The sequence below is a fragment of the Mesoplodon densirostris genome, chromosome 2 (assembly GCF_025265405.1).
Source record: "Mesoplodon densirostris isolate mMesDen1 chromosome 2, mMesDen1 primary haplotype, whole genome shotgun sequence".
NCBI classification, from domain to species: Eukaryota; Metazoa; Chordata; class Mammalia; order Artiodactyla; family Ziphiidae; genus Mesoplodon; species Mesoplodon densirostris.
In genome coordinates, this window is record NC_082662.1 from 23564543 (window position 1) to 23590346 (window position 25804).

Sequence of the window (25804 nt, forward strand, 5' to 3'; positions counted from 1 at the left end):
GGACATGGTAAGTAATTTGACCAGCAGAGAAGGGAGTTTCCAGGAGGGAATCACTGGACGAGCAAAGGCAGGGTACTAGGGAAGAACGGTGAAGGTGTGCTTGGGGGACACAGTTTGTTGCAAGGGAGCAGTGAGTTAAAGCTGGGAAGGGAGGTGGAAGCTGTGCCATGGAGAGCCTTGCATGTCTGGGAGATGAGCTGGTACTTGAACCAGCGGACAGTAGGGATCCTTGGAGGTTTTTGAGCAAGGGAACAAGAGTTTCTATTTCCACTTTAGGAAGAATAACCCAGTACCCACAAGAGGACTGTGTGAAGCAGGAAGTCTGGACCTAGGCCAGCTGACATAGTAAGTAACACTGTCACCTCCTCCCAAGAGACAGAGGATGAGGACCCAGAGAGGGCTTTGGTACCTGGGTCACTGGGAACCATGGAGAAGGCAGTTTCAGGAGTGCGGTCAGGCCAGTATTAGGGACTGAGTGAGCGTGAGGATGTGGGGTTTCAGGCAGATGAGAACACAGGCCCCAAGTCCAAGCTCTCTACCACCTTCCCCAGCCCACCACTGCCCTCGGCTCTGCTAGGCTTCCCACCCCTCCTAACTTCCCCTGCCTCAGAGCTGAGTCCTTCTGGATTTTGCTCTTCCCTTATGTTCCCCCAGCTTGACAGAGAATCTTAGCATCTGAAGAGACCTTAGATGGACAAGCTGAGGCTTGGGGAAGGGAAGGGAAGGACTAGCCAAGACATGGCCAGGAACAGGCAGAGCCAATAGTGAAACTCCATCTCCTCTGCCCTGTGTAGGGCCCTGACTAGACCCGTCTCTACTGAGATGCCGTCCCTGACTGAGCCCTGTCGTTCGGTTATTTCATAGCCTCGTGGTGGCATGTATTCAGTTTGCATTGCATATTCCGTGGGTGATTTAAAACTCCTCATTTCGTGTGTCTTCCAGTGAGAACCTACGGAGGCCTATTACCTCGTCCTTGGCATCTCCTCCAGAACAAGTCCAGGACTCTTCATGAGGGGCTCCTGGGCCCTGGGGTTGAGGCCTTCTCTGCCTCTCAAGCTGGGGAGATTGCTGAGCACAGACCCTGCAGCCCTCAGTCTGAGCCCCAAAGACGGTGCCCAGTGTGAGACCATTAAACTAGCAGGAGGCCCTGACGGAAGGCTTGAGCCATCCTGCTGCTCCTTGGAAGTCCCTCTAGAGACCCCTTCACCCTCCAGGGGAAGTCTAGCACTGTCCCCAGGCTGTACAGGCCTGGGATGAAGGAGTGTCCCTCTCTAGTATCCTTAGGGGCCCAGGACACATTTTATGTTAATTCTTCAGCTTGTGATTCCAAGATCATGTGAGTAGTGTAAAGTCAAACTATAAACATGAGTTTGGGGAATTCCCTGGCGGTCTAGCAATTAGGACTCTGCGCTTTTACTGCCGAGGGCCCAGGTTCAATCCCTCATTGGGGAGCTAAGATCCCACAAGTTGCGTGGTGTGTCCAAAAAAACCAAAAACCAAACAAACAAACCTGAGCTTGAATTATAAATTCCCAGGGAAATACCCACCTTCCCACTCTAACGCAGGCCAAGACATACACATTTCCCTGTTTTCCTGTGCCAGAGGAGAGATTTTTCCTCATCTCCTCTTCCACCGAGGGCGTAGTCCTTGGAGGGTCCTCCTTACCCTGTATCATTAGAACCTGGACCCAGCTATCCCTTGCTATCTCTTTTTTTTTTTTTTTTTTTTTTTTTTGTGGTACGCGGGCCTCTCACTGTTGTGGCCTCTCCCGTTGCGGAGCACAGGCTCCGGACGCGCAGGCTCAGCGGCCATGGCTCACGGGCCCAGCCGCTCCGCGGCATATGGGATCCTCCCGGACCGGGGCACGAACCCGTATCCCCTGCATCGGCAGGCGGACTCTCAACCACTGCGCCACCAGGGAGGCCCTCCCTTGCTATCTCTTAACTCATCTCCCCACCCTGGGAATCTTTTTTTTATTTTTTCCTAATATTTATTTGGCTGCTCCAGGTCTTAGTTGTGGCACGGAGGATCTTCATTGAGGCATGCATGCTCCTTTAGCTGCAGCATGCAGGATCTAGTTCCCTGACCAGGGATCAAACCTGGGCCCCCTGCACTGGGAATGTGCAGTCTTAACCACTGGACCACCAGGGAAGTCACCCTACCCTGGGAATCTTCCCCTGCTATTCTTCAACTTCGCCCTGAATGAATCTTAGTAAAGCATGGCTCTGATCATGCTCAAGAACCTTCAGTGGCTCCCCATGGATTAGAAATGTTACACATCATTAACTAAGTAGCATTTCAGGCCTCGATAGCAGGGCCTCAACCCACCTTCACAGTCTCATCCCCTGTTACTCCCAGCAGAGAGGCCACCAGGCAGGCAGAGCAGTAACTCACGGGGCACCAGGGAAAAGTGCCTGCCACTTGTGGCTGGGCACTTGGGGCCACTTGCCTGGCAAAACGATGCCCCCTTCCCACCCTCTGTCACTCACATTCTCCTCAGACTTTGCCCATTTTATTCATAACATAGCAGGGATGGGGAAAATTGCTATTTTTAAAAAGCTTCCTGAAATGGTAAATTTTATGTTATGTATATTCAACGAGAAAAAAAAAAGCTGCCAGATTTCATGTCTTCTTGGTGGAAGACTGCCTTATTTATTTATTCATTTATTTAACGTTTTACTCACATTTACTTTTCGCTTTTAGTGTGCTCACAGAAAATTAGGATACCTTAAGCAGTTTAACAGCAATTTTTGTAAGCAAAGTTACATTCCATCTCTAAGTCAAATTGGTCAAAGCTCCAGTATTTACAAAACATGACAGACAAGATGCTACACAAAACCATTGCATCTGAAGATCTTTTCTTTTGTTCTCAAAGATCACTGGAAAAGAAATCACGGTCTGCTGAAGACTACCTCTTCTGGGACAATATTCCTACTTGGCCTCCCATGGTGCCAAGCAAGTCTCAGGATGAATGGGGAGAGAGAGAAGCTGAGACCAAAAGGGCTAAATACTTTGCACCAGGAGATAAAGGGTGAGTCTTCTGGCTGGTTGTTTAGTTGTTGCTGTTGTTTGCTTTTGTTTGGTTATAGATGCTGTTCTGGTTCTTTCTCTGGAGGACCCAAGAAATGGGTGTGGGGCACAGTTTGGACACAGAAAAGAAAGGGCAGGGGCGGAAGGGCTTAATCTGAGCAGGGAAGGCCCCACTAACGTGGCAGGGGCTGGAGGGGAGGCTGAGGGACCAGAGGGGCATGGCTGAGAAGCCTGAAGATGCCCCTCATTTGAGTTTTCTGGTAGGACATCAGTTTCCAGTTTTCATTGACCGAATTGCTATTTCCTCATGACTTACACAAGCTGTCAGCAAGGCTTGTTAGCGCCGCAACTAGCCTGGGGCTGGTGTTGCCTTGTGGGATGAAGGGAAGAACAGAGTCTCTCTCTGGGTGGAAGCGATTGGGAGGGTGGCAGCGGCCTGAAAAAGTGATTACAAGGCAGCCTGGAATGATCAGGAAGCAACCAGAGCAGCTGTGCTGATTACACGGAAACAAGACATGTGACTATGGTTTGGTTTCAGAGAGCCCGGTTTTGATTCCTGGGTGTACCTTACAAGCTGTGTGACCTTGAGCAATTGAACTAACCTCCTTGAGCCTCCATTTTACTCTTTGTTAAATAAGAATAACAGTCCCTACCTCACAGGGCTGTCATGGGGATTAAATGAGATACAGCAGTCCCCCATCAACCGTGGTTTCATTTTCTGAGCTTTCAGTTACCCATGGTCAATCATGGTCTGAAAATATTAAATGGAAAATTCCAGAAATATACAATTCATAAGTCGTAATTTGGGCACTGTTCTGAGTTGCATGATGAAATCTCGTGCAGTCTAGCTCCATCCTACCCGTGACTCATCCCTTTGTCCAGCGCATCCTGCCCGTTACTCACTCAGTAGCTGCCTCGGTTATCAGATTGACTGTGGAGGTGTCCCGGAGCTTGTGTTACGTAACCCTTATTTTACTTAATAATGGCCCCAAAGCTCAAGAGTAGTGACGCTGGCAATTCGGATATGCTGAAGAGAAGCCATAAAGTGCTTCTTTTAAGTGAAAGTTGAAAGTTCTAAACTTAAGGAAAGAAAAAAAAAATCGTATGCTGAGGTTGCTAAGACCTACAGTAAGAACAAATCTTCTATCCATTAAATTGTGAAGAAAGAAAAAGAAATTTGTGCTATCTTTAAAAAAATATTTATTTATTTATTTATTTGGCTGAGCCGGGTTAGCTGCGGCACGCGGGATCTTCATTGCCGCATGTGACATGCTGGCTCTTTTAGTTGCGGCATGCTTGCGGGCTCTAGTTCCCTGACCAGGGATCATATCTGGCCCCCCTGCATTGGGAGCATGGAGTCTTAACCACTGGACCACCAGGGAAGTCCCCAAATTTGTGCTACCTTTGCTGCTGCACCTCAAACTGCAAAAGTTGTGGTCACGGGCTTCCCTGGTGGCGCAGTGGTTGGGAGTCCACCTGCCGATGCGGGGGACGCGGGTTCGTGCCCCGGTCTGGGAGGATCCCACATGCCGTGGAGCGGTTGGGCCCGTGAGCCATGGCCGCTGGGCCTGCGCATCCGGAGCCTGTGCTCCGCGATGGGAGAGGCCACAACAGTGAGAGGCCCGCGTACCGCAACAAACAAACAAACAAACAAACAAACAAACAAACAAAAAAAGTTGTGGTCACAATGCATGATAAGTGTTTAGTTAAGATGAAAAAAAGCATTAAACTTGTACAATAAGATATTTTGAGAGAGATAGACCACATTCACCTAACTTTTATTACAAAATATCATTATAATTGTTCTATTATTGTTGTTAATTTTTTTGTTGGTTTTTTTTTTTGAATTTTATTATTTTATACAGCAGGTTCTTATTAGTCATCAATTTTATACACATCAGTGTATACATGTCAATCCCAGTCTCCCAATTCATCACACCACCATCCCCTCCCTGCCCCCCCGCGGCATTCCCCCCTTGGTGTCCATACGTTTGTTCTCTATATCTGTGTCTCAATTTCTGCCCTGCAGACCGGTTCATCTGTACCATTTTTTTAGGTTCTACATACATGCGTTAATGTTGTTAATTTTTAAAAAATATTTATTTATTTAATTTATTTTCCTTATTTTTTTTGGCTGCGTCGGGACTTAGTTGCGGCACACAGGATCTTTGTTGAGGCATGCGGGATCTTTTTTTCCTTATGGCACACAATCTCTTTGCGGCGTGCTGGCTTCCCTCTAGTTGCAGTGCTTGGGCTTCTCTCTAGCTGTGGCGTGCGGGTTTTCTCTCTCTAGCTGTGGCGTGCAGGCACCAGGGCGTGTGGGCTCTGTAGTTTGCGGCACGCGGGCTCTAGTTGAGGTGTGCGAGCTCAGTAGTTGTGGCATGCGGGCTTAGTTGCCCCGCAGTGTGTGGGCTCTTAGTTCCCTGACCAGGGATTGAACCTGCGTCCCTTGCATTGGAAGGTGGATTCTTTACCACTAGACAACTAGGGAAGTCCCTGTTGTTGTTAATTTCTTACTATGCCTAATTTGGTTACTTTTTTGTTTGTTTGTTTTGGCTGCACGGGCTCTTTTTTGCGGGCTTCTCTCTAATTGCAGTGGGCGGGCTTCTCTAGTTATGGCCCAAGGGTTTCTCTGTAGTTGTGGCATGCGGGCTTAGTTGCCCCGCAGTGTGTGGGCTCTTAGTTCCCTGACCCGGGATTGAACCTGCGTCCCCTGCACTGGAAGGCGGACTCTTAACCACTGGACCACCAGGGAAGTCCCATTATGCCTAATTCATAAATTAAACTTTATCATAAGTATGTATATATAAGAAAAAACATAGTATATATCTGCTTTGGTACTATCCTCAGTTTCAAGCATCCACTGGGGTATTGGAACGTACCTCCCAAGGACAAGCGGGGACTGCTGTGCCGTATATATAATGCGTGTCACGTAGACTTCAATTCAACCATATGAAATTGCTGGTTTTTTTTTTTTTTTTTTTTTTTCCGTATGTGGGCCTCTCACTGTTGTGGCCTCTCCCATTGCGGAGCACAGGCTCCGGACGCGCAGGCTCAATGGCCATGGCTCACGGGCCCAGCCGCTCCGCGGCATGTGGGATCTTCCCAGACCGGGGCACGAACCCGTGTCCCCTGCATCGGCAGGCGGACTCTCAACCACTGCGCCACCAGGGAAGCCCGAAATTGCTGTTTTGTGTTCAGATATGGTTAAGAGAGGTAAATTCATATGGTTTGACCTAATAAGGACCCAACAAACACAGGACATTATTTTTATTTTTGTTGGTATTGTTATTATTATTAAGTACCTTTTCTACAGAAATATTGGCTTCTTGACTGGAGTTCCTGCAGTTGTTCAGAAGGAGAGATGGAACAATTTGGATGTGATATTAAAGGGAAGGGGAGGGCTTCCCTGCTGGCGCAGTGGTTAAGAATCCACCTGCCAATGCAGGGGACATGGGTTCGAGCCCTGCTCCGGGAAGATCCCACATGCCGTGGAGCAGCTAAGCCCGTGCACCACAACTACTGAGCCTGCACTCTAGAGCCCGCGAGCCACAACTACTGAGCCCATGTGCCACAACTACTGAAGCCCGTGCGCCTACAGCCCCCACTCCGCAGCAAGAGAAGCCACCACAATGAGAAACCTGCCCACCAAAATGAAGAGTAGTCCCTGCTCGCTGCAACTAGAGAAAGCCCGCGTGCAGCAACGAAGACCCAACACAGCCAGAAATAAATAAAATATATCAAAAAATAAAAAAGGTGAAGGGGATCCAGGCAGATAGGAAAACGGGACTCTCAGGTGACAACTGTCACCAGCTTGATAACAATTTCTCTCACCTGGACCATTCCCTAAAGGTACCTTGGCCTTTAACTCTAGGTTCTTCTAACCTGTGTTTCCCTTTCAAACCCCCAGCCCCTCTGCAGATTCTACCTGGACCATAATCTGACGAGGGGGCTAGTGGAAGCAGGTGAGGAGGAGTCTGGGCTGCGGAGAGGAACCAGGGCGGGGTCCGGGTGGGGTCTCCAGGAGCCAGGCGGGAGAGGCCTGGCTTCCTCTGGCCGCAGCTCTCCCTGACAGCAGGGCCGGTGGGCATAAAGGGCTGGGGGCTTCAGGAGGGCACTGGAGGCCGCAGAGAGAGGAGGCCTTTTCTGGGATGCAGGCAAAGGGCCAGGAGCCGGCCCTCCAGAGAGAGCAGCACAGTCGGGTCCCTCTCACTCTCACTGTGGAAAGAGAGAAGGGAGAGATGGGCAACTTGAGAGGCTCCTTGGGAGCTCTGTGTTCGTTTTCGCAGACACTTGAAGAGCAAGATGAGTCTTGTTTCCAAGTGCAGTGGAGGAAGGGCACCGAGCGTACGTCCTCCTGGCCCCTCTCCACGTCCCCTACTGGTGTCTCGGCCACTTCAGCAGGACTGGCAGCAGGAGTTGTACTGATTTCTAAGAAAAGGAAAATAGCTTTTTTGGATTTTTTCTGCTTATTATAAAAGATTTAGACAGCTGGATAAACATTATCTATCTATCATCATTTATCTATAAAGTAAACAAGATCATGGCATCATTCCATCATCCAGATATAGCCCGTTAGCATTTTGGGGGCAAGCTTTTCACACTTTGTTTTCTTATGCTTTCATATCCAGGTGACCCAGAAGTCAGCTGGGGTCTTAAGATGGAGATAAGGTGGGCTTGGTGGGCTTGAACCCTTCCTCCCATGCCCATTAGAAATTCCAATTCCCTCCTCAGAACTGAGTTACCCCAGGGAGCCTACATGAGCCCAGTCACATCTGGCTCCTACCTTGCCAACTCCACCAAAATTTTTTTTTTAAATGTATTTATTTATTTTTGGCTGTGTTGGGTCTTCGTTGTTGCACCCAGGCTTTCTCTAGTTGTGGCGAGCGGGAGCTATTCTTTGTTGCGGTGTGTGGGCTTTTCATTGCGGTGGCTTCTCTTGTTGCGGAGCACGGGCTCTAGGCGCACTGGCTCAGTAGTTGTGGCTTGTTGGCTTAGTTGCTCCCCCGCATGTGGGATCTTTCTGGACCAGGGCTTGAACCCGTGTCCCCTGCATTGGCAGGTGGATCCTTAACCACTGCGCCACCAGGGAAGCCCTCCACCGGAATTCTTAGGCTCTGCTCTGTATCCTTTTGGCTGTTCTCATGTGTAACTCCTGGGGCAACAGGACCAGATGATGACTGAGACCTGGAATTTAGCTCCTTTCCTCCATTTCCAGAAACACTCCCTTCATAAGAAGCCAGGTACATACATATTGCAAACATTACTAAGGTAAGGAGGGACAATGATGGGGAATACAACCATTTAAAATTGAATGTTGGGAACTTCCCTGGTGTCCAGTGGCTAGGACTCTGTGCTCCCAATGCAGGGGGTCTGGGTTCAATCCCTGGTCAGGGAACTAGATCCCACATGCATGCCGCAACTAAGAGTTCACATGTCGCAACTTAAGATCCTGCATGCTGCAACCAAAGATTCCGCATAGATCCCACACGCCGCAATGAAGATCCCACACGTGGTAACAAAGATCCTGCGTGCTGCAGCTAAGACCCGGTGCAGCCAAATAAATAAATAAATAAATATTTTTAAAAATACAAATAAAATTGAATGTTGACAAGCTGTTAAGAAAAGTCCTTGGATTCTCTGTCAGGGCGCCGATCCCACCCTCCTTCCTTTCCTTGTTCCCCAGTTCATGTTGTTCTTTTTTTTTTTTTTTTTAATAAATTTGTTTTATTTATTTATTTATTTTTGGCTGCATTGGGTCTTCGTTGCTGCGCGTGGGCTTTCTCTAGCTGTGGCGAATGGGGGCTACTCTTCATTGCGGTGCACGGTTTTCTCATTGTGGTGGCTTCTTGTTGCGGAGCATGGGCTCGAGGTGCGCAGGCTCAGTAGTTGCAGCATGTGGGCTCAGTAGTTGTGGCTCACGGGCTCTAGAGCACAGGCTCAGGAGTTGTGGTGCACAGGCTTAGTTGTTCCGCGACATGTGGGATCTTCCCGGACCAGGGCTTGAACCCATGTCTCCTGCAGTGTCAGGTGGATTCTTAATCACTGCGCCACCAGGGAACTCCCTCCCTCATGTTGTTCTTAATGCATCTCTCTCACAGGCTGGTCTGAGAGTTAATGCCCTTGGGTGCACGCTTTCCCCCTCAGGTGGTTTATCAAAGTGTGATCTTAAAGAGAGACAATTCTCTCCCCAAGGAACCTGCTGCCATCTGTTAAGTTGACAATTCTTTCCATCCTGCTAGACACATCTCTTTTTTGTTTTTAAACAAAAATGAGCTCATTCTATAAATCCTCTATGACAACAGAACTGATAGTTTTTCCTCCATTTTACAAATAGGAAACCGAAATGAGTCTTGGCTCTTGCCTAAAAGCTGCTTTGCCCAGCTCTTCACCTGGCCTGGACTTCAGGGCAGGGAGAGCTATGCCCTGGGGTTGTACACACTTGTAAACATCTCTAATTAATGTGCTTAATATTGTGTTTCTTTTTTTAAATATTTATTTATTTATATTTGGTTGCACTGGGTCCTAGTTGCGGCAGGCGGGCTCCTTAGTTGCGGCTCGTGGGCTCCTTAGTTGTGGTATGTGAACTCTTAGTTGTGGCATGCATGTGGGATCTAGTTCCCTGACCAGGGATTGAACCCAGGCCCCCTGCATTGGGAGTGTGGAGTCTTAACCACTGTGCCACCAGGGAAGTCCCTTTTGTTTATTAGTTTCATCTTCCCTCCAGAATGTAAACTCAGTGAGGCCACAGGCTGTCCATTTTGCTCACTGCTCTATCTTCAGAACTAAGAACAGAATAGGCTATTTCTTCAGAGAAATGGAGTCAATAGGATGTGTATATGTAGAGAGAAATAGTTATTTTAAGGAATTAGCTCAGGTGATTATGAGGGCTGGCAAGTCGAAACCCTTGTGTTGGGTTGGCAGGCTGGAGACTCAGGGAAGAGCAGTTCAAGTCTGAAGTCTGTCAAGCTGGGGAATTCCTTTTTGCTTGGGGGAGGTTAGTTTTTTGTTCAATTCAGTCCTTCAACTGATTGGATGAGACCCACTCACATTATGGAGGGCAATCTACTTTACCCAAAGTCTACCAACTTAAATGTTAATCTCATCCAAAAACACCCTCAGAGAAACATCTGGAATAAAGTTTGACCAAATATCTTTTAACTGTGCCCAGCCTAGTTGACACATAAAATTAACCATCACGATAGACACATGATAACTATCTGTTGAATGAGTGGCAGAGTGAATGAATGAATGAACGAATGAACTTCAGGAGGGTGAGAGCCTTGCCAGGGTCACACAGCTGGCAAAAAGAAGGCCCAGGTCTTCAGAACTCAATGCAGGCAGCTGTTCCTTCCACCCAACCACAAGGCGTCTTGGAATGGTGACCAGAGCCAGCCTTGTGTGGTTCCTAGGGCTGTTGTCAGAGCACAGAAGACATTCTCCTGCAAGCATTTTACATTCCACAAAGGTCTTTGCTCATGTCTGGCATCATTACAAAATGTCTCTTTTGATAGAAATTGTCACTACCTATGTGACCTGAAGCAACCAAGAACTTATTCTTTTACAAAAAGGAGAGCCTCACCTAAAATCTTCTCCTGCAGGCATGAACAAGCTAAGAGCTGAACACTCTGGTGTGAAGATCTGACCCTAACCCACTAACCTACTCATCAAATCCTTGCCTGCTTCCCTTTGTGCCCCCTACTCTCCAGCCAAACTAAGCTACTTCCTGTTCAAGGTACAGACCCTGCAGTTAATTCCCTCTGCTGTGTTTCACCTGGTGCTCTTATCACACCTGGAATGTACCTCCCCTTCCTCTACATTTTATCCATCTATTTATTCAACAAAAATTTCTTAAGCACCTACAACAGGGCATGTAGTGGGACTTAGACCGGGGACACAGTGATGAACAGAGAGATAAGGTGTCTGCCCTTCTGGAGTGCACATGCTAGTATTGGGAAAACAGACACAACTCCAGCCAGCAAATTGAAGAAGATAATTTCAGGTGGTGATAAGCGCTGGGAAGAAAACCAGGAAGTAATAACTGTTTGCAAGAGGCTGACGTGAAAGAAGTGATGTGGGGGAGGAATGTAATTTAGATTGGAGCTCAGGGCTGGTGTTTGAGGTGAGACCCCAGCCACGTGGGGAGTGGGGGAAGAATATTCTAGGTAGAAGGAACAGTAAGTGTAAAGAAAAATCTTGTACCTATTATGTAGTTTCTGTCAGACATGTGCTAGGCTCTGGGAATACAAAGATAAATAGGGCATGGTCCTTTTCCCTAAAGAGTTCCTTATTTGGAGGGAAGACAGAAATGACAGCTGACACCCTTCGGGAGATCTATGCGGACCAGCAACCAATGACCTCACTCCTGGCAGCCATATTTGTACACTGCGGCCATGGCTGATTGGTTGGAGGGGGAGGTCACCTGACTTAAGCAGGACCAATCAGATTTCCTTCCCTCAGGACCACTGAATAGGGCTCAGACACTACCCTTGTTTGTAGCTGGCACTAGAACCTTTATGAACTCAGTATGTTTTGAGCAGCTATCGTCAGGATGACTAACCCTCCCGATTTTCCCAGGACTGAGAGGTTGCCATGGAAAAACTAAGAGAGTCCCGGGATGGTTGGTTGCCCTATTTGCTGGGTGCCAGGCTGAGTGTTAAACCTGTGAATTTAGGAGCTGCGGGTGGTCAGACCCATCACTTTGGCTGGAGCCGCAGAAGAAGCTGGTCTGTAGATAGAGAAGAATGGGGCGAGGTGAGAAACAGAGATTGAGTTCCTGGGATTCTATTCTTGGTCCCAGGGTCTTTCCAGAGCCAGTCTACATCCCTGACTATGTATTCTCTGACACCCCGTTCCCATACAATAAATCTCCTTTGTCGGCTTAAGTTAGCTGCAGTGGGTTTCTGTTACTTGCAGCCAGAGAGACAATGGCTGTAAACAACTATAACTCAGGAGGTGTATGCTTAACAGAGGTGTCTGCAGTCCGGGGTACAGTGAGGATGTGGCCTGCCTACTTGGCTACATCCCCAGGAAAGCCTTTCCCAACTCAATCTATGGTCTCTCTCAACTCCCAACACCTCCATCTGACCCTTGCTCATAACATCTGACCCTTACTCGTCCCTTATAATGTCACCTTCTAGCCTGTAAAGATTCAGGTACTTTGAGAAGTCTTTGTACTTCTCCCCAAACATAGTGTCTAATGTGGCTTTTATATGGAAAGTGCTTGGTTCAGTTATTATATGCAATAAAGGGTCCTACACAGCCAGGGGAGTGTGAATACTCTTACTGGGTAATAATATCTTGCACTTGTGCAGTGCTGCCCTATATAAAGCTTTTTTTTTTTTTTTTTGGCCGAGCCGTGTGTCATGCGGGATCTTAGTTATGTGAACCTGGGCCCTCTGCAGTGAGGGCACAGAGTCTTATCACTGGACCACCAGGAAATTCTCTATAAAGCATTTTCAAGTTCATTAGCTGATGGGCATCCAACTCTTCAAAATTTGAATATTAGGATTAATAATAGTAGCTGCTATTTATTTTGTGCATACTCTATGTGCTAGGTGGGAAAAACAAACTTGAGGCTTGCCCAAGATCCCCAAATTTATATGTCACTGATCTGGCCATAGATCCTTATTTTCAGGCTACAAATCCATGCTCTCTCAGCCCTGCCGGGATCTCTGGGGCAGAGTGCAGGCTGCTGACCCCTCCCCTGGACAACCTGTGGTCTGATTCAGTCCTTTGGGCTAGCCGTGGCTCTGCCTTGACCCTCTCCAGTAGGGCAGGCCTCAGGTCACTCAGTTTGCCAGTCTGGCCAAGTCAGGCGAATTCGGCTCCCTGGAGCCGCTGTGGTTGCCATGGCACCTTCCCTGGGCTCCTCTCAGTGTAAACCTGGGGGCTGTTTTGAAGCAAAGGGGGGAAAACAGACAAATTCTCCCACGAATGTGGGCAACTAGCAAACAGCCTGCCTCTCCTTGGAGTTCTTTTTGATGCCTCGCAGGTGGGTCTTAGGGCCACGAAGTTCAACTCCTCCATTTAACAGGTGAGGAAACTGAGGCCCAGGGTGCTTAGTGTTTCACAAAGAGGTTTTGTGCCGTGGCTAGGAGGGTCTCTGGAGTCAGAAAGACCTGGGTTGCAATCCAGCCCCTGCATGACATTGGGCAAGTTCCTGAACTGCTCTGAGCCTTGGATTCCTCGTCTGTAAACTGAGGGTCATGACACTTCTTCCCTGAAAGAGTTAGGTGAAGGGTTAAATCATATCATATACATAAAAGTTCTTCCAAAGTGCCTGGTATGTGAAGAGATGCAGTTGCCCAAGGTCACCCTGCCCGGTGTGGGAGAAAGCACATTGTTACATGATTCAGGAGACATAGGTTCTGGTCTTGACTTTGCTACTAATTTGCTGCGTGTAAGTCCCTTCACCACTCTGGACCTCAGCATCTTTTTCTGTAAACGAAGGGAGGGTTGGATGAGACGATGCCTAAGTTTTTTTTCTCCAGCCTTACGGTTCTGTACATCTGGTGACAGAATGCTAGTCCCAGGGCTCCTAACGTTGTGTTTGTTCACCACACCACCCTGCCTCACTGCCAAAATGGCCCTGGGACCCAGCCAGGAAGCCAGCACCCTGAGCCCCAGGGTCCTTTGCAGGAGGGGGAGAGATGCCCCTGAAGGCAGGATCTCTCCACAAGGGCTGAGACTGTCGGCACTCAGTCTAGTCCCCCAGTGTCCTCCCCTGGTTCAGAGTCCTGCCCAGGCTTTGTGGGGAGGACAGGGATGGGTGGAAAGGGGAAGGAGGAGGCCAGGGACTTGCCGGTGGGGAACACCCATCCGATGAGGTCAACCGAAAGCAGTTTCTAATACCGTCAAGCGTGGAGTGTGGAGGTGAGAGAAGTGCAGCGTCAGTGCTACTGGAGGGTAATTACTGAGGTTAGACAAGGAGGAGAGATGGGAGTGGGTGGCGTTAGGGATCCAGTGGAGGGAATGGGAATCCAAATTCGGGGCAGGAGGAGGTGCGTTGTGGGATGGGGAGCTGAAGGGAATGAGCGGAGAAGAAAAAGTAGAGAAAGGAAAGGGAAGAACTACTTTTTCTAGAAGGAAAATGATAGCCTGATAGAAAAAAACAGGAGACAGGTGGAGCACATTCACTTCCACCATCCTGTGGAGGCAGGCGGGGAGGTAGTGTGCACTGTCCTCGGGGGTAAGTCCGCGGAAGGCCCTTCTCCCCACTGTGCAGCGCTTGATGGGCTGCGCTGCTGGGGCCCTGGGCCTCCGAGGCCCCTCGCCTTCTGCCTGTAGCACCGAGGCCTCTATTCACGCAGAGGTAGTTGGCACTGAGCAGGGGAGCTCTGAGCCTGTCCCGTACTCTCCTCCCAGCCACTGTTCCTTCCCTGCTGCCGCTCACTCATCTTTCAAGCCCCACCCCCCTTTTCTTTTAAAGATTTTTTTTTTTTTTGCGGTACGCGGGCCTCTCACTGGTGTGGCCTCTCCCGTTGCGGAGCACAGGCTCTGGACGCGCAGGCTCAGCGGCCATGGCTCACGGGCCCAGCCGCTCCACAGCATGTGGGATCTTCCCAGACCGGGGCATGAACCCGTGTCCCCTGCATCGGCAGGTGGACTCTCAACCACTGCGCCACCAGGGAAGCCCCTGAAGAGGGTAATTTTTATCTGTCTTTTGTTGATGCCTGTTCTGGGCCTCATGATGGTTCCTCTAACAGGCATATGCATTTCCTCCATGACACTCAGATACAAAAAAAACAATTTAAAAAAATAAAAAATAAAATGAACTCCACCTCTGCCCCCATCCACTAGAGTTGTGGGAAAATCCAGTGTCAGTCACTGGAGGGCAGGCCAGGGGGTCATCTGGTCCTTCTGCCTGAGGTTTGCCTGATCTAGGAAACACGGGGCAAAGCCTTTGGCATTTGGTCCATTCAGGTTCCTTCTGAGGTGCTTTTGTCCAAGCCCCAGGGGTCCCTTTGAAAGCAAGAGACTCTATCTCTGCTCTCTTGACCCTGAACTTATTGCAAAGTTTCCAGGCCCATGGGAATTCCCTGGTGGTCCAGTGGTTAGCACTCTGCACTTCCACTGCCAGGGGCCTGAGTTCAACCCCTGGCTGGGGAACTAAGATCCCCCTGAAGCCTCAGCACGGCCAAAAAGAAAAAGAAAAAGAAGGGCTTCCCTGGTGGCGCAGTGGTTGAGAGTCCGCCTGCCGATGCAGGGGACGTGGGTTCGTGCCCCGGTCCAGGAAGATCCCACATGCTGCAGAGCGGCTGGGCCCGTGAGCCATGGCCGCTGAGCCTGCGCATCCGGAGCCTATACTCCACAACGGGAGAGGCCACAGAAGTGAGAGGCCCGCGTACCTTAAAAAAAAAAAAAAAAAAAAAAAAGAAAGAAAAAGAAAACTTCCAGGCTCTTACTAACCATTAAAATCTTCACTCAAGGAACCTATAACCTCCTCTGTCCTTCCCTTCTCAAGGAATCAAACTGTCTCCTGCCTTGGTCACCCTCTCTCTCCAGCTCCATTCCCTCGTCTTCCTGACAGACCCAGGCCTCCCAGCAACATCTGGGTGGAATAGTTTTCTAGGAACTCAGAACCTGACTATGCTTCTGGGAGGAAGATGAGCCCCAAGAGAGCAGACGATATGTGATAGAAATTAATCTGAGGGAGGAGGGAAGAAAGCAACATCTCAGTTGAGATGGGGCGGGGGTGTAGGAGTGGGTTAGGTGACAAAGGGGCTTGGGAGCCTGCAGTAGAGTATTCCAGGCAGAGGCGCCATCATCACAGTAATAGCTCACATGTTGAGCACTGCCTACATGCCAGGTTCCATGAAGCAGGTGCTTTTGCTGTTCCCACTGTGTGAAACTTACAGAAGAAGTTAAGGAACTTGCCCAAGGACATGCAACTAGTGAGTTGCTGAGCTGGGATTCTCAATACAACTAGTCTGATGCCAAAGCCCCACTCTTAACTGCTTAGATGAACCCAGATGTGAGAGAAGCAGGTTATTTGGAGAACCATAAGGAGTTTATTTTGGCTGGAACATAGCATGTGAAGGGGAAGGTGGTACGAGAGGTTAGCAAGGCAGAGAGAGGGGCACGTGTGGAGAATCCTGCAGCCACGTTTCTGCTTGCAGGCAGCGAGCCTGGAAGCAGGGGCTCAATTTCAGAGTCTATTTCAATAATTTCAGCAAGAAATGATGATGCACAGACTAGGCAGACAGTAGTAAAAACAAAGAACAGTGGCAGGATTCATGGGTTATTAGGAAGAATGCACAGGACTTGGTGATTACCTAGAGGTGGGGGTTTGGAGGAGGGAAGAGAGAGGGGTCAAGAGTGACCCTCAGGCTTCTGATTTGGGCAACTAGACGGAAGGTCCCAACCCTATTTCCTTCGCTGGCTTGCTATGAAATCATCTCACCCAGGCTCTCTAGCTATCTGTCATCCTAGCTATAAAATGAAGATAATGAAACCTGACCTTCCCATTATCCAGATGGTGTCAAGATAATATGAAGTCATCAATTTTGAAGTGATCCGGAAAGTCAAAAGTACTTTGCAAATGCAAGTGGTTATTATTTTATGGTTCCTGGCTAAGGTCCTTCCACCTCCTGGGGCTTGCAGATGGAGCCAGACTAAAGGCAACCCAGGGGAGCTGCTCGCTCGCTCACTCACTTGGAGGCAGCCACACTATTTCCATCAGGCAGTGTCTCTTTGGCAGGTGGGAGCCACAGCCCCACGTACTAAATTGTTAATAGCTTCCCCGGGGAGTTCCTTTCTGCTCCGACTCCTTCAGTAATTTCTGTTTCTCTACCACTGACGCCTTCTGATGCCCTGGGTTGGCCCAGGATTCCCCATCCAGTTTTGATTTTGTTCTAATCTGAAGTCAAGAATGGGCTCAAGGAAAATGGAATCGTTTGGCAGCCCAGGCATGGAGGGCTGCATCTTCTCTGCTCCACCAAGAGCAGGGATGGACTCAAGAATCTCCTGAGTTCACGTGACTCATCGCCCTCCACAAGGGGAAACTGCTGAACAGAGACAGCAGCCATGGGTTCTGGTGTTTTTTTTTTTTTTTTTTTTTTGCGATACGCGGGCCTCTCACTGCTGTGGCCTCTCCCGTTGCGGAGCACAGGCTCCAGACGTGCAGGCTCAGCGGCCATGGCTCACGGGCCCAGCCGCTCCGCGGCATGTGGGATCTTCCCGGACCGGGGCACGAACCCGTGTTCCCTGCATCGGCAGGAGGACTCTCAACCACTGCGCCACCAGGGAAGCCCAGTTCTGGTGTTTTTTAGGGTGATGACTTTCTAGGCTCTGCTCTGAGAGGCAGTAGTGTGGTTGTCAGGAGTGGCTTCTGGGCAGGTCACACAGACCTGGCTTGGCATCCCTGCTCTGGCGTAGGCGTGTAACCTATCCTTTGCAAAACGGATTAACAGTAGAAAGACCTCACACCTCTAGAGCTGCTGAGAATTAAATGAGATAATCCACAGAACACTTGACCCCATGCGTGGCACACAGCAATTTCTCTCTAAATGGTAGCCAACAGGATTATTTATGAGTTGTGACCACAGAAATGAGACTGCCTTTTAAAGGCAAATAGACTAGGGGCTTCCCTGGTGGCGCAGTGGTTGAGAGTCCGCCTGCCGATGCAGGGGACACGGGTTCGTGCCCCGGTCCGGGAGGATCCCACATGCCGCGGAGCGGCTGGGCCCGTGAGCCATGGCCGCTGAGCCTGCGCGTCCGGAGCCTGTGCTCCGCAACGGGAGAGGCCGCAACAGTGAGAGGCCCACGTACCGCAAAAAAAATAAAAATAAAAAATAAATAAAGATAAATAGACTAGAACACTCACATTCGGGTAAGGGTTGATCTCTTCAAAGTATTCATTCTGGGAGGTCATGGGGGAAACCCCTTTAGATGCCTTTCAAGTTTCCATGTGTCCTTCCAATGTCCTGGGTGGGGGCAGGAACTCAGCTCCTTAATCCTTTGGGGCTGCTATAACAAGGTACCATAACTGAGTGGCTTATCAATAACAGACATTTATTTCTCACAGTTCTGGAGGCTGGACGTCTCAGGGTGCCAGCAGGGTTGGGTTCTGGTGAGAAACCTCTTCCAGGCTGCAGACTGCTGCCTTTCGGCAAGCAAACTCTGAAAAGGCGCAGCCCATGACAGCACTTGTGCTTTCTTAGCAATTATGTCGCTCTTTACTTGGTCATTTACATATCTATCGCAGCTTCTTGATTGTGAGCTCCTTTAAGAGAGCAATGGTCTTACTCATGCTCCTGGTTTTGTAACTCGTGCTCATGCAGCCCTTTCTCAGTTGGAAGAGCGTCTGTCCTTTCACCAGATCCTCACCCAAATCCTGCCCTTCTCTACTTTATGGATGATAAAACTAAGGCTCAGAGAAGTTAAGGGAAACTCTTTTTCTGTCATTTGCCTCCACCATAGCATTTCCTTACCCAGGAGGGACTCAAAAACATCGTGGAATGCAATTAAAAAAAATTATCTTCAGCCCAGTATGGCTGGGGTATGCGATTAGGGTGGGGTTAGGGGTGGTGTCAGAAGAGGGTGGCAATAAACCCTGGTCAGGACCAGACTGCAGAGGGCCCCAAATGCAACGTCAAGGGGTGAGGGAAGGCTTGCTTGGTGACAGCCAAAAGCCGAGGGTAGGGGGTGGAGCAGGGAACTAGTACAGATGGTCCCTGATTTACGGTGGTTCGATTTATGATTTTTTGACTTTACAATAGTGCAAAGCTGATACACATTCAGTAGAAACCATACTTTGAATTTTGATCCTTTCCAGGCTTGTGATATGTGGTATGGTTCTCTCCTGTGATGCTGGGTGGCGGCAGCGAGCCGCAGCTCCCAGCAAGTAACCGGTACAGTTACAACATCCTGCACCCACACAACCATGCTGGTTTTCACTTTCAGTACAGTAACCAATAAATTATATGAGAGAGTCAACACTTGATTATAAAACAGGCTTTATGTTAGATGGTTTTGCCTGACTGTGGACTAACGTAAGTGTCCTGAGTATGTTTAAGGGAGGCTAAACTATGATGTTCGGTAGGTTGGGTGTATTAAATGCATTTTTGATTTACCATGATATTTTCAACTGACAATAGGCTTATTGGGACGTAACCCCATTGTAATTGAGGAAGATCTGTACTTCAGTTCCAAATAAGATGTGATTGCAGAGTTTATGCAAAGGGTTTTAGTTGCTTAAAAGAATTCCTAGGTCCTATACGAAGCTAGAAATGCTGTGTCTCCCTCATCAGAATGGGAGCTCACCAAAGTTGGAACTGAGCTTTCATGTCAACCACGCATCAAACACTAAGGTGGAGGTACGGAAGCGCACAAGACCTATTGTAGACGTGATGCACACAAATCCAATGATTGCCCAAATAAATATGTGGGAAATTCTGTAAGGAAGAGGTACGTGACACTATGAGAATAACAAGGACACCTGGTCTAATTGCGCGTGTGTGTGTGTGTGGGGGGGGCAGTCAGTGAAGCTTTCATGGAGGAAGTGATACTTAAGCTGAAACTTGAAGGATGAATAGCACTTAGCCTGAGGAAACGGCTGAGCCTTCCAGGTGGAAGAAATAGAATACGCAAATGTCCTGAAGCTGGAAAAAATTTGGCTTGTTGGAGGGGTTGGGAGGGGGCCAGAACTCTAGTAAAATAGCCCTCCTTCTTCCTGTCTCAATGTCTCTCCCCTGGCACCAGAAACGTCTCTGTGGATAGCAGCCCCTTTGGGACAAGGGAGAGTGTTTTGGCAGCATTATGTGACCACAGAGCAAAAATCACCTGTCTGACGAGTCCTTAGATGATTGGGTGGGAAAGCCTTGGGGTGGGGAGTCTGCTGTGGCTTGTAGAGGGGCTTGGACAGCAGCTGGGAGGGACAAAGAGAATGGACAGAGGGTGAACGTGGGAATTCTGTCTTTGTTCTCTCTGGGAGAGGGTGAGAAGAGCCTCGCACATAGACAGATGACTCAAGCCAGAGAGTGATGTGAATGAGGGGTCCTTGCCCAGCCACTCACAGGGCCAAGAGTGTCACCCCAGAGCCCAGGAGCCCCAATATTGTCCCATTCCATTCCCCTTGGGACTTTTATTCATCCAACAAGTATTTCCTGAGCACCCACTATGACCCCAGTCTTCCACTGGGTCCAGGGATCAATCAGGTCTGGTCTTCCGAAGGAAAAGACAAACTTGGATAGAAATAATTACCATATGGGATAATTTAGTCTAGTCTTCTCGTCTGTAAACTGGGGACACTAATAATAGAATCTACGCCAAAGTGTTGCTGCATGGATAAAGGGCTCAGCACAGTGCTGGAACAGTAGGGAGAATGTTCTGGGAAGGACAGGAGTCCCAAGACGGAGGATGGCTCTGGGTCTGGGCTGGTCAGGTTAGGGAGAAGGTGTCAGAAATAGCCCCCTTCCATCTGCACCTACAGTAGCCAGAGTGACCCTTAAGGTGGTCTTTGAGACCCTGCCCACCACCTCATCCCCTTCTCCCCACACTCCCTTTCTGCCTTCTCCTCCTCCTGGCCTTTTAATCCCTCTGAGCACAGGGTCTTTGCACATGTGGCTTCTTTGTCTGACATGCTCTTCCCTAGTTTTTCCCTAAGTCAGTCCCTCCTCACACTTCACATCTTACCTTAGGTGTCATTTCCTCTGGGAAGCTGTCCTGACCCCTGGGTTTTGTAGGTCCTGCCACAGGAATGCCTTGCTTTCTTTCCCTTTTCCTCTGTGCGTAGCTGTATCTTCATCAGTGTGGTCCTGGGATTGACGTCTCTCTCCTCCACTGGGCTGTAAGGAGGCAGGGGCCGCATCTGGTTTTATGCACTAGTGGCTCCCCAGTAGTACCTGGTTCTTATATTCGGCATCCAAAAAAGGTCTGTTGAGCAAATTAATGGAGTAAAAGAAAGCCATGGATAGTAATGGTTATTTACGGAGCATTTAGTGTGTACACGGCACTGAGCTAAGTTCTTTACCCGCATCATCTTACTCATCTCCCCAACAACCCTCTGAAGGAGGTGGTGCGATTATCCTCATTTTTTCAGAAGAGAAAAATGAAGCTGAGAGAGGTTACGTGACTTGCTCAAGGTCACTCTGTTTGTTGGTGCAGGAGTGGGAGGTGGGATTCATATAGAGGTCCTTCCAATCCCAAAGCGGCAGAGGATGCAGAAGTGAGTCCCGGCTGGGGTGGGGGCGCACCCGAGCCGGCGGAGCATCCCTAGGGAGGGAGTGGGTAGCTTCCCTGGCTCCACTCCAAGTTGGTGGTGCAGCGCCCGGCCCCGGTCGCGGGCGCAGACTGGCTGCCGCCTCCGGGCCACGTGGTGCGCGCGGCAGGCGCGTCCGAGGAGCCCGCAGCGGCTCCTGGCTCAGAGCGGTCTGGGCTCGGAGAGCGGCCGGGCCGGTGCGGGCGGCGAGGCGGGCGGAGGGGGCGCGGAGGCAGCCGGGCGGTCGGGGCGCAGCAGCTGGCGGCGTCGGGGCCGCGGCCTCGTCCCTTGGCGCGCCGCTCGCACCGGGTTTCTGCGCCCAGGGCGCACGGCGGGCAGGGACGCGGCGCCGGCCGCCTGGCCGCCATGGAACCGGCCCCCTCCCCCGACGCCGAGCTGCGGTCCTTGCTCCTCGCCAACGCGTCGGACGCCTTCCCCAGCGCGGGCGCCAATGCGTCGGGGCCGCCGGCAGCAAGGAGCGCCTCGTCCCTCGCCCTGGCTATCGCCATCACCGCGCTCTACTCGGCGGTGTGCGCCGTGGGACTGCTGGGCAACGTGCTCGTCATGTTCGGCATAGTCCGGTGAGTGCGCTGCGGGCTGTGCCCCGGGGTGGGGTGGGGAGGGGACTACGGACCTGGGACCCTGACCTCAGACCCCGCACTCCCGGGGCCTCCGCACTTCCTGAAGGGGGCGCCCGGGGCCCAGCGGAAAGACCACTTCCATCTCGAGGGGGACGCTGGCGCGCGCGCACGCGCGCGCGTGTGTGTGTGTGTGTGTGTGTGTGTGTGTGTGTGTGTGTGTGTGCGCGCGCCCGCATTTAACTAATAACATTTGATCATCTGTTGGCATCCCCTATTTCTGTATCAGTCTATGTGGGACAGTTTGGCGACAGTTGTGTGTCTGTCACAGTTTGTGAGTGCGTGATTTTGTTTGTGACAGTGCAGATGTGTGTTTGGTCCTCCAAAAACCTGGTAAGGGTGGGCAGAGATGCCGGAAGTGCCATGGGCCTCTGGGGAGACAGCAGTGTGTGGGCTGACTACACAGGTCAGGGCACAGGAGCGCTTGTGTGTCTGCATCATGCTGAGTGGGCACTTACCAAGTCACACTTGGGGATCTTCTGCTGGGGTCCCAGTGTTGGTGTGTGTGCTTGTCTCACACTGTCAGTTTGTGATTCTCTCTGTAGGAGCACGTGACAGTGTGACTGTTGTTTCTTGTCAGACCCCTGAAACCCTCGGAGGAGGAGAGCCTCCAGAGTGGCTTTGGACACTTGTGTTTGTGCACCTGTGTGTGCGTTTGTTAAGGGGTAGCCATGGTTCCTGGGTACAGTGGGCCAGCTAGTCGCTCTCTGCTTCCTTCCCCAGTGGCCCTCTAGTCCTGGGCTCTGGACGCGATTCAGAGAGACCTCAGATCCTCCTCACAAAGGCTCCCTCTCACCTTCTCCTCCTCTCCTCTCACAGTCTTTTGTTTTCTGGAAAAGACAAAAGTGATTTGTTTGGGCTGGAGTGGAGTTTGTACTTTCATCTGAGGAAGTGAAGTTCGCTTCTTGGTATCTATGTTCAGTGTGGGGACCTTCTCAGAGAGTCTAAAACATCATTGGCTTGCTCAGAAGCAGCCTTCCTGACCCAGCTCCGCCAGTGCAGACACTGGCAAAAGGAATTGAAAGGAAACTCCTATCCTTATAACAACAAAGATGCCCTGGTATTTACTGTTAGTTGGAAATGGGTCATCCACGGTGGTTGACCAAGAGTACGACCCTAAACTTCTCTGGGCTCTGGTGTCACCAAGCCGGGCAGAAGGCAGAGGGCAGATTGTGGATTCCGAGGTGGGAGATGTGAACTGTGGTCTTGGTGCAGTCGCTGATGCCTATCACATTGGGGGGCCCATTCCCCCTGCCCCACCATCTGCCCCATCTGCCTCAGTTTCCCTGTCTGAGGGATAGAGACCCAATCTCCTCAGTTGGGAGTATGAATTCCAGAATATGGGGTCTCTGCCGGGCAGGGTGCAGTATACTGGAGCGCTGCGTGGGTGTGTGGGCGTTGAGGGAGCTTTGGAGTCGATGAGTCCAGGGGAAGCTTTGCTCCCCCAGGAAGAGTGGAGGGCACAAGAATGTCCTGTGCTTTCAGTGACTCATCACCAGCCACAGTGGGATAATTCTCCCAAGCACAGGCAGGATTGATCTTTGCTTTGCATTTTTGTCGGTGATGCTCCCCACTTTACCTTCGGAAGTAGTGTGGCCTGTAGACTTGGGTCAACCTGAGTGTTAATCCCAGCCACGAACTGGCTCTGTGACTTGGGTAAAACACTTAGTCTCTTTGAGCCTCAGTTTCTTCATCTATAGAATGGGGGAATAATAGAAGCTTCTCCGCCAGGGTTTTTGTGAGGTGTCACTGAGCGAGCATATATAATGCAGTTGGCGTGATGCCTGGACCCAATAAGTGGAAGCTGTGTGTACGATGCGGATGAGTAACTTTCCAGATTCTTCAGAATCCAGTGCCTACGACAGAGGAGAGTAAGGGGGCACTTGTCCTAAGGTGGGCCTGGGAGTAGCTCTGATTCAGGGAGTCCCAGGTTCCTGGCACTCGTGCTCTTTAGGGGGCCTCTAAGTGCTCTGATCTGGGGAAAGCTGAGTGTCAGTGTGTTCGGTTCCATCTCCAGTCTCTTTCCTGGGGCCTCTGGCTGGTGGGCTGATGAGCACAGCTCCCCACTACCACTGAGCCAGGGGAGGGCCTCTCACTTCCGAGGGTCCGCTCAGGGCAGGCCCTGAGCTCTGCCTGCTAGGGTACTCCGACCAAGCTTCCCAGAATCACATTGTCAAATGCATCTTGGAAGAAGCATAGCTGGCCCCTCAGGTCCCTGTGTTGCTAAGACATTTCCTGGGCCAGCCATCTATGTGATCACTGTATCCTCACCTACAACCCTGTGGGATAGGCATTAGCATCCCCATCATTGTCACCTCCATTCTACAGGTGAGGAATCTGCAGTTCAGAGGGAGGCAATGTGGCCTGTTCCCCTGAGGTCCCACAGCTGGCTCCAGACCCAGAGTAGAACCCTGGTCTTGTCCAGAACTTTTTCCAGAGCTGCCTGGGGTAGGGGACAAAGAATTGCATGGAAGGAGGGGGCAGAATCCTGTCCCTCCTCTTGTCCTAGGATTCTCAGAGAATGATGGAGACAAAAGGACGATGAGCCTACGTGTTATTCAGCTCACGTATTTTAGGCTGCCGTCCTTGGGGAGGGGAATGACGGGCCCCTGCACTTAGTCCTTCCCCACTGAAAGGGAGGCTAGGGACAGGGCAGCTGCCTGGGGCTTGGCTTCTGCTGGCAAAGTCCCAAGAGCAGTGCAGGGAGGGGAGCCAGGATGGAGAAAAGCCTCTGGTGTATCTGTGGTTCCCTGACAACCCGTGCAGAGCCCAGCCCCACCAATAAGTGAGTCAGTTGATTGGTTGAATGAATGAGTGATTGAATGAATGAATTCTGCCTGTCAGTCCTGAGCTGAACCTATCTGGGGAGCAGGGGAAGGTTTGCAAAGGAAGATCCAGAGGACCATTGAGGCAGAAAAGCAGGGAGGTGTAGTGGCAGAGCTGGGGCTCTGAAGTCAGATGCATCAACGGGCAAATCGTGAGTTCAAAGCCACTTACTTGCTGTGTATTTGGACTAGTGACTTCACCTTTCGGAAGTTCATTTCTTCACCTGTAAAGTGGAAGTAACAGCAATGCATCTGGGGTTGTGGCGAGGATTAAATAACATGTTATGTCTGAGCCATTTAAGCCCTTTGAGAACAGGGAGGGTCTCTGTGTGAAGGAATGAAAAGAATGAACTCATTCAAGAAAAATCCTATGGATGCACTGTGCTAGATGCTGAGATATGATGGTGGGGAAGAAAATCCACCATCCCTGCCCTCATGGAGCTCAGGTCTGGGAGAAATAGACATTCATCAGCCAGCCATCCGACAGATTTAAGTCTGTAGCTGTGGTGAGGGCCGTGGAAGGGTATGGGGGAGCTGTGGGGGCCCATGATGGGGGGAGGGTCTCACCTGGTCTGGAAGTTCAGGGACGGCCTCTGAGGAGCTGAAGGATGAGGAGGGGGTAACTAAGTGAAAAGGTGAGGGAAGAGCCTGTGACGGGAAGCCTGACGTGGATGAGGGGCTGAAAAAACAGAGCACAGGTATCTCAGAATCCCAGAGCACAAAGCACTCTCCGTTCCCTCCTCCCCCCACCCCAACTCTGACCCTTTCCTTGATCCATGGACCTGCCTGAGAAGCCCACTCATCCTTCTGGATACATGAGAGGGGCCTCTGGGAATTTCACTCTGAGCAAACAGCCTGTGGTTCCTGAGGGTTCCATGAAGTGTGAGCAGGAGTTCTGGGGATGTGTGGTCCCCAGGCAGACACTCCCTACCCCTGCAGGGTGAGTTCAGCCAGGGTGGTGACTTGGTGGGTCTTTAGAGCAGACACCCAACAACCCCTCCTTCTGGGTGCAGTCGTACCCTGAGCAGGGCTGGCATCTCAGAGTTCCCATTGGCAGCCCTCTAGGCAGGGTGGAGTGTGAAGGGCTTAAGGACCCCCGCATCTCTGAT

The 25804-nt window shown here is 50.5% G+C and overlaps 1 protein-coding gene across 1 annotated transcript in view; it reads left to right on the forward strand.

Moving 5' to 3' along the window:
* Positions 1–21577: 21577 nt before the first annotated feature.
* The window catches only part of OPRD1 (opioid receptor delta 1), a 36452-nt gene continuing 32225 nt past the window's right edge, over positions 21578–25804 (forward strand). Inside the window, exon 1 of the mRNA XM_060089288.1 lies at positions 21578–21813. Within this exon, the coding sequence (XP_059945271.1) occupies positions 21599–21813 (215 nt within the window). The 5' untranslated portion in view covers positions 21578–21598. The remainder of the gene's footprint in view (positions 21814–25804) is intronic.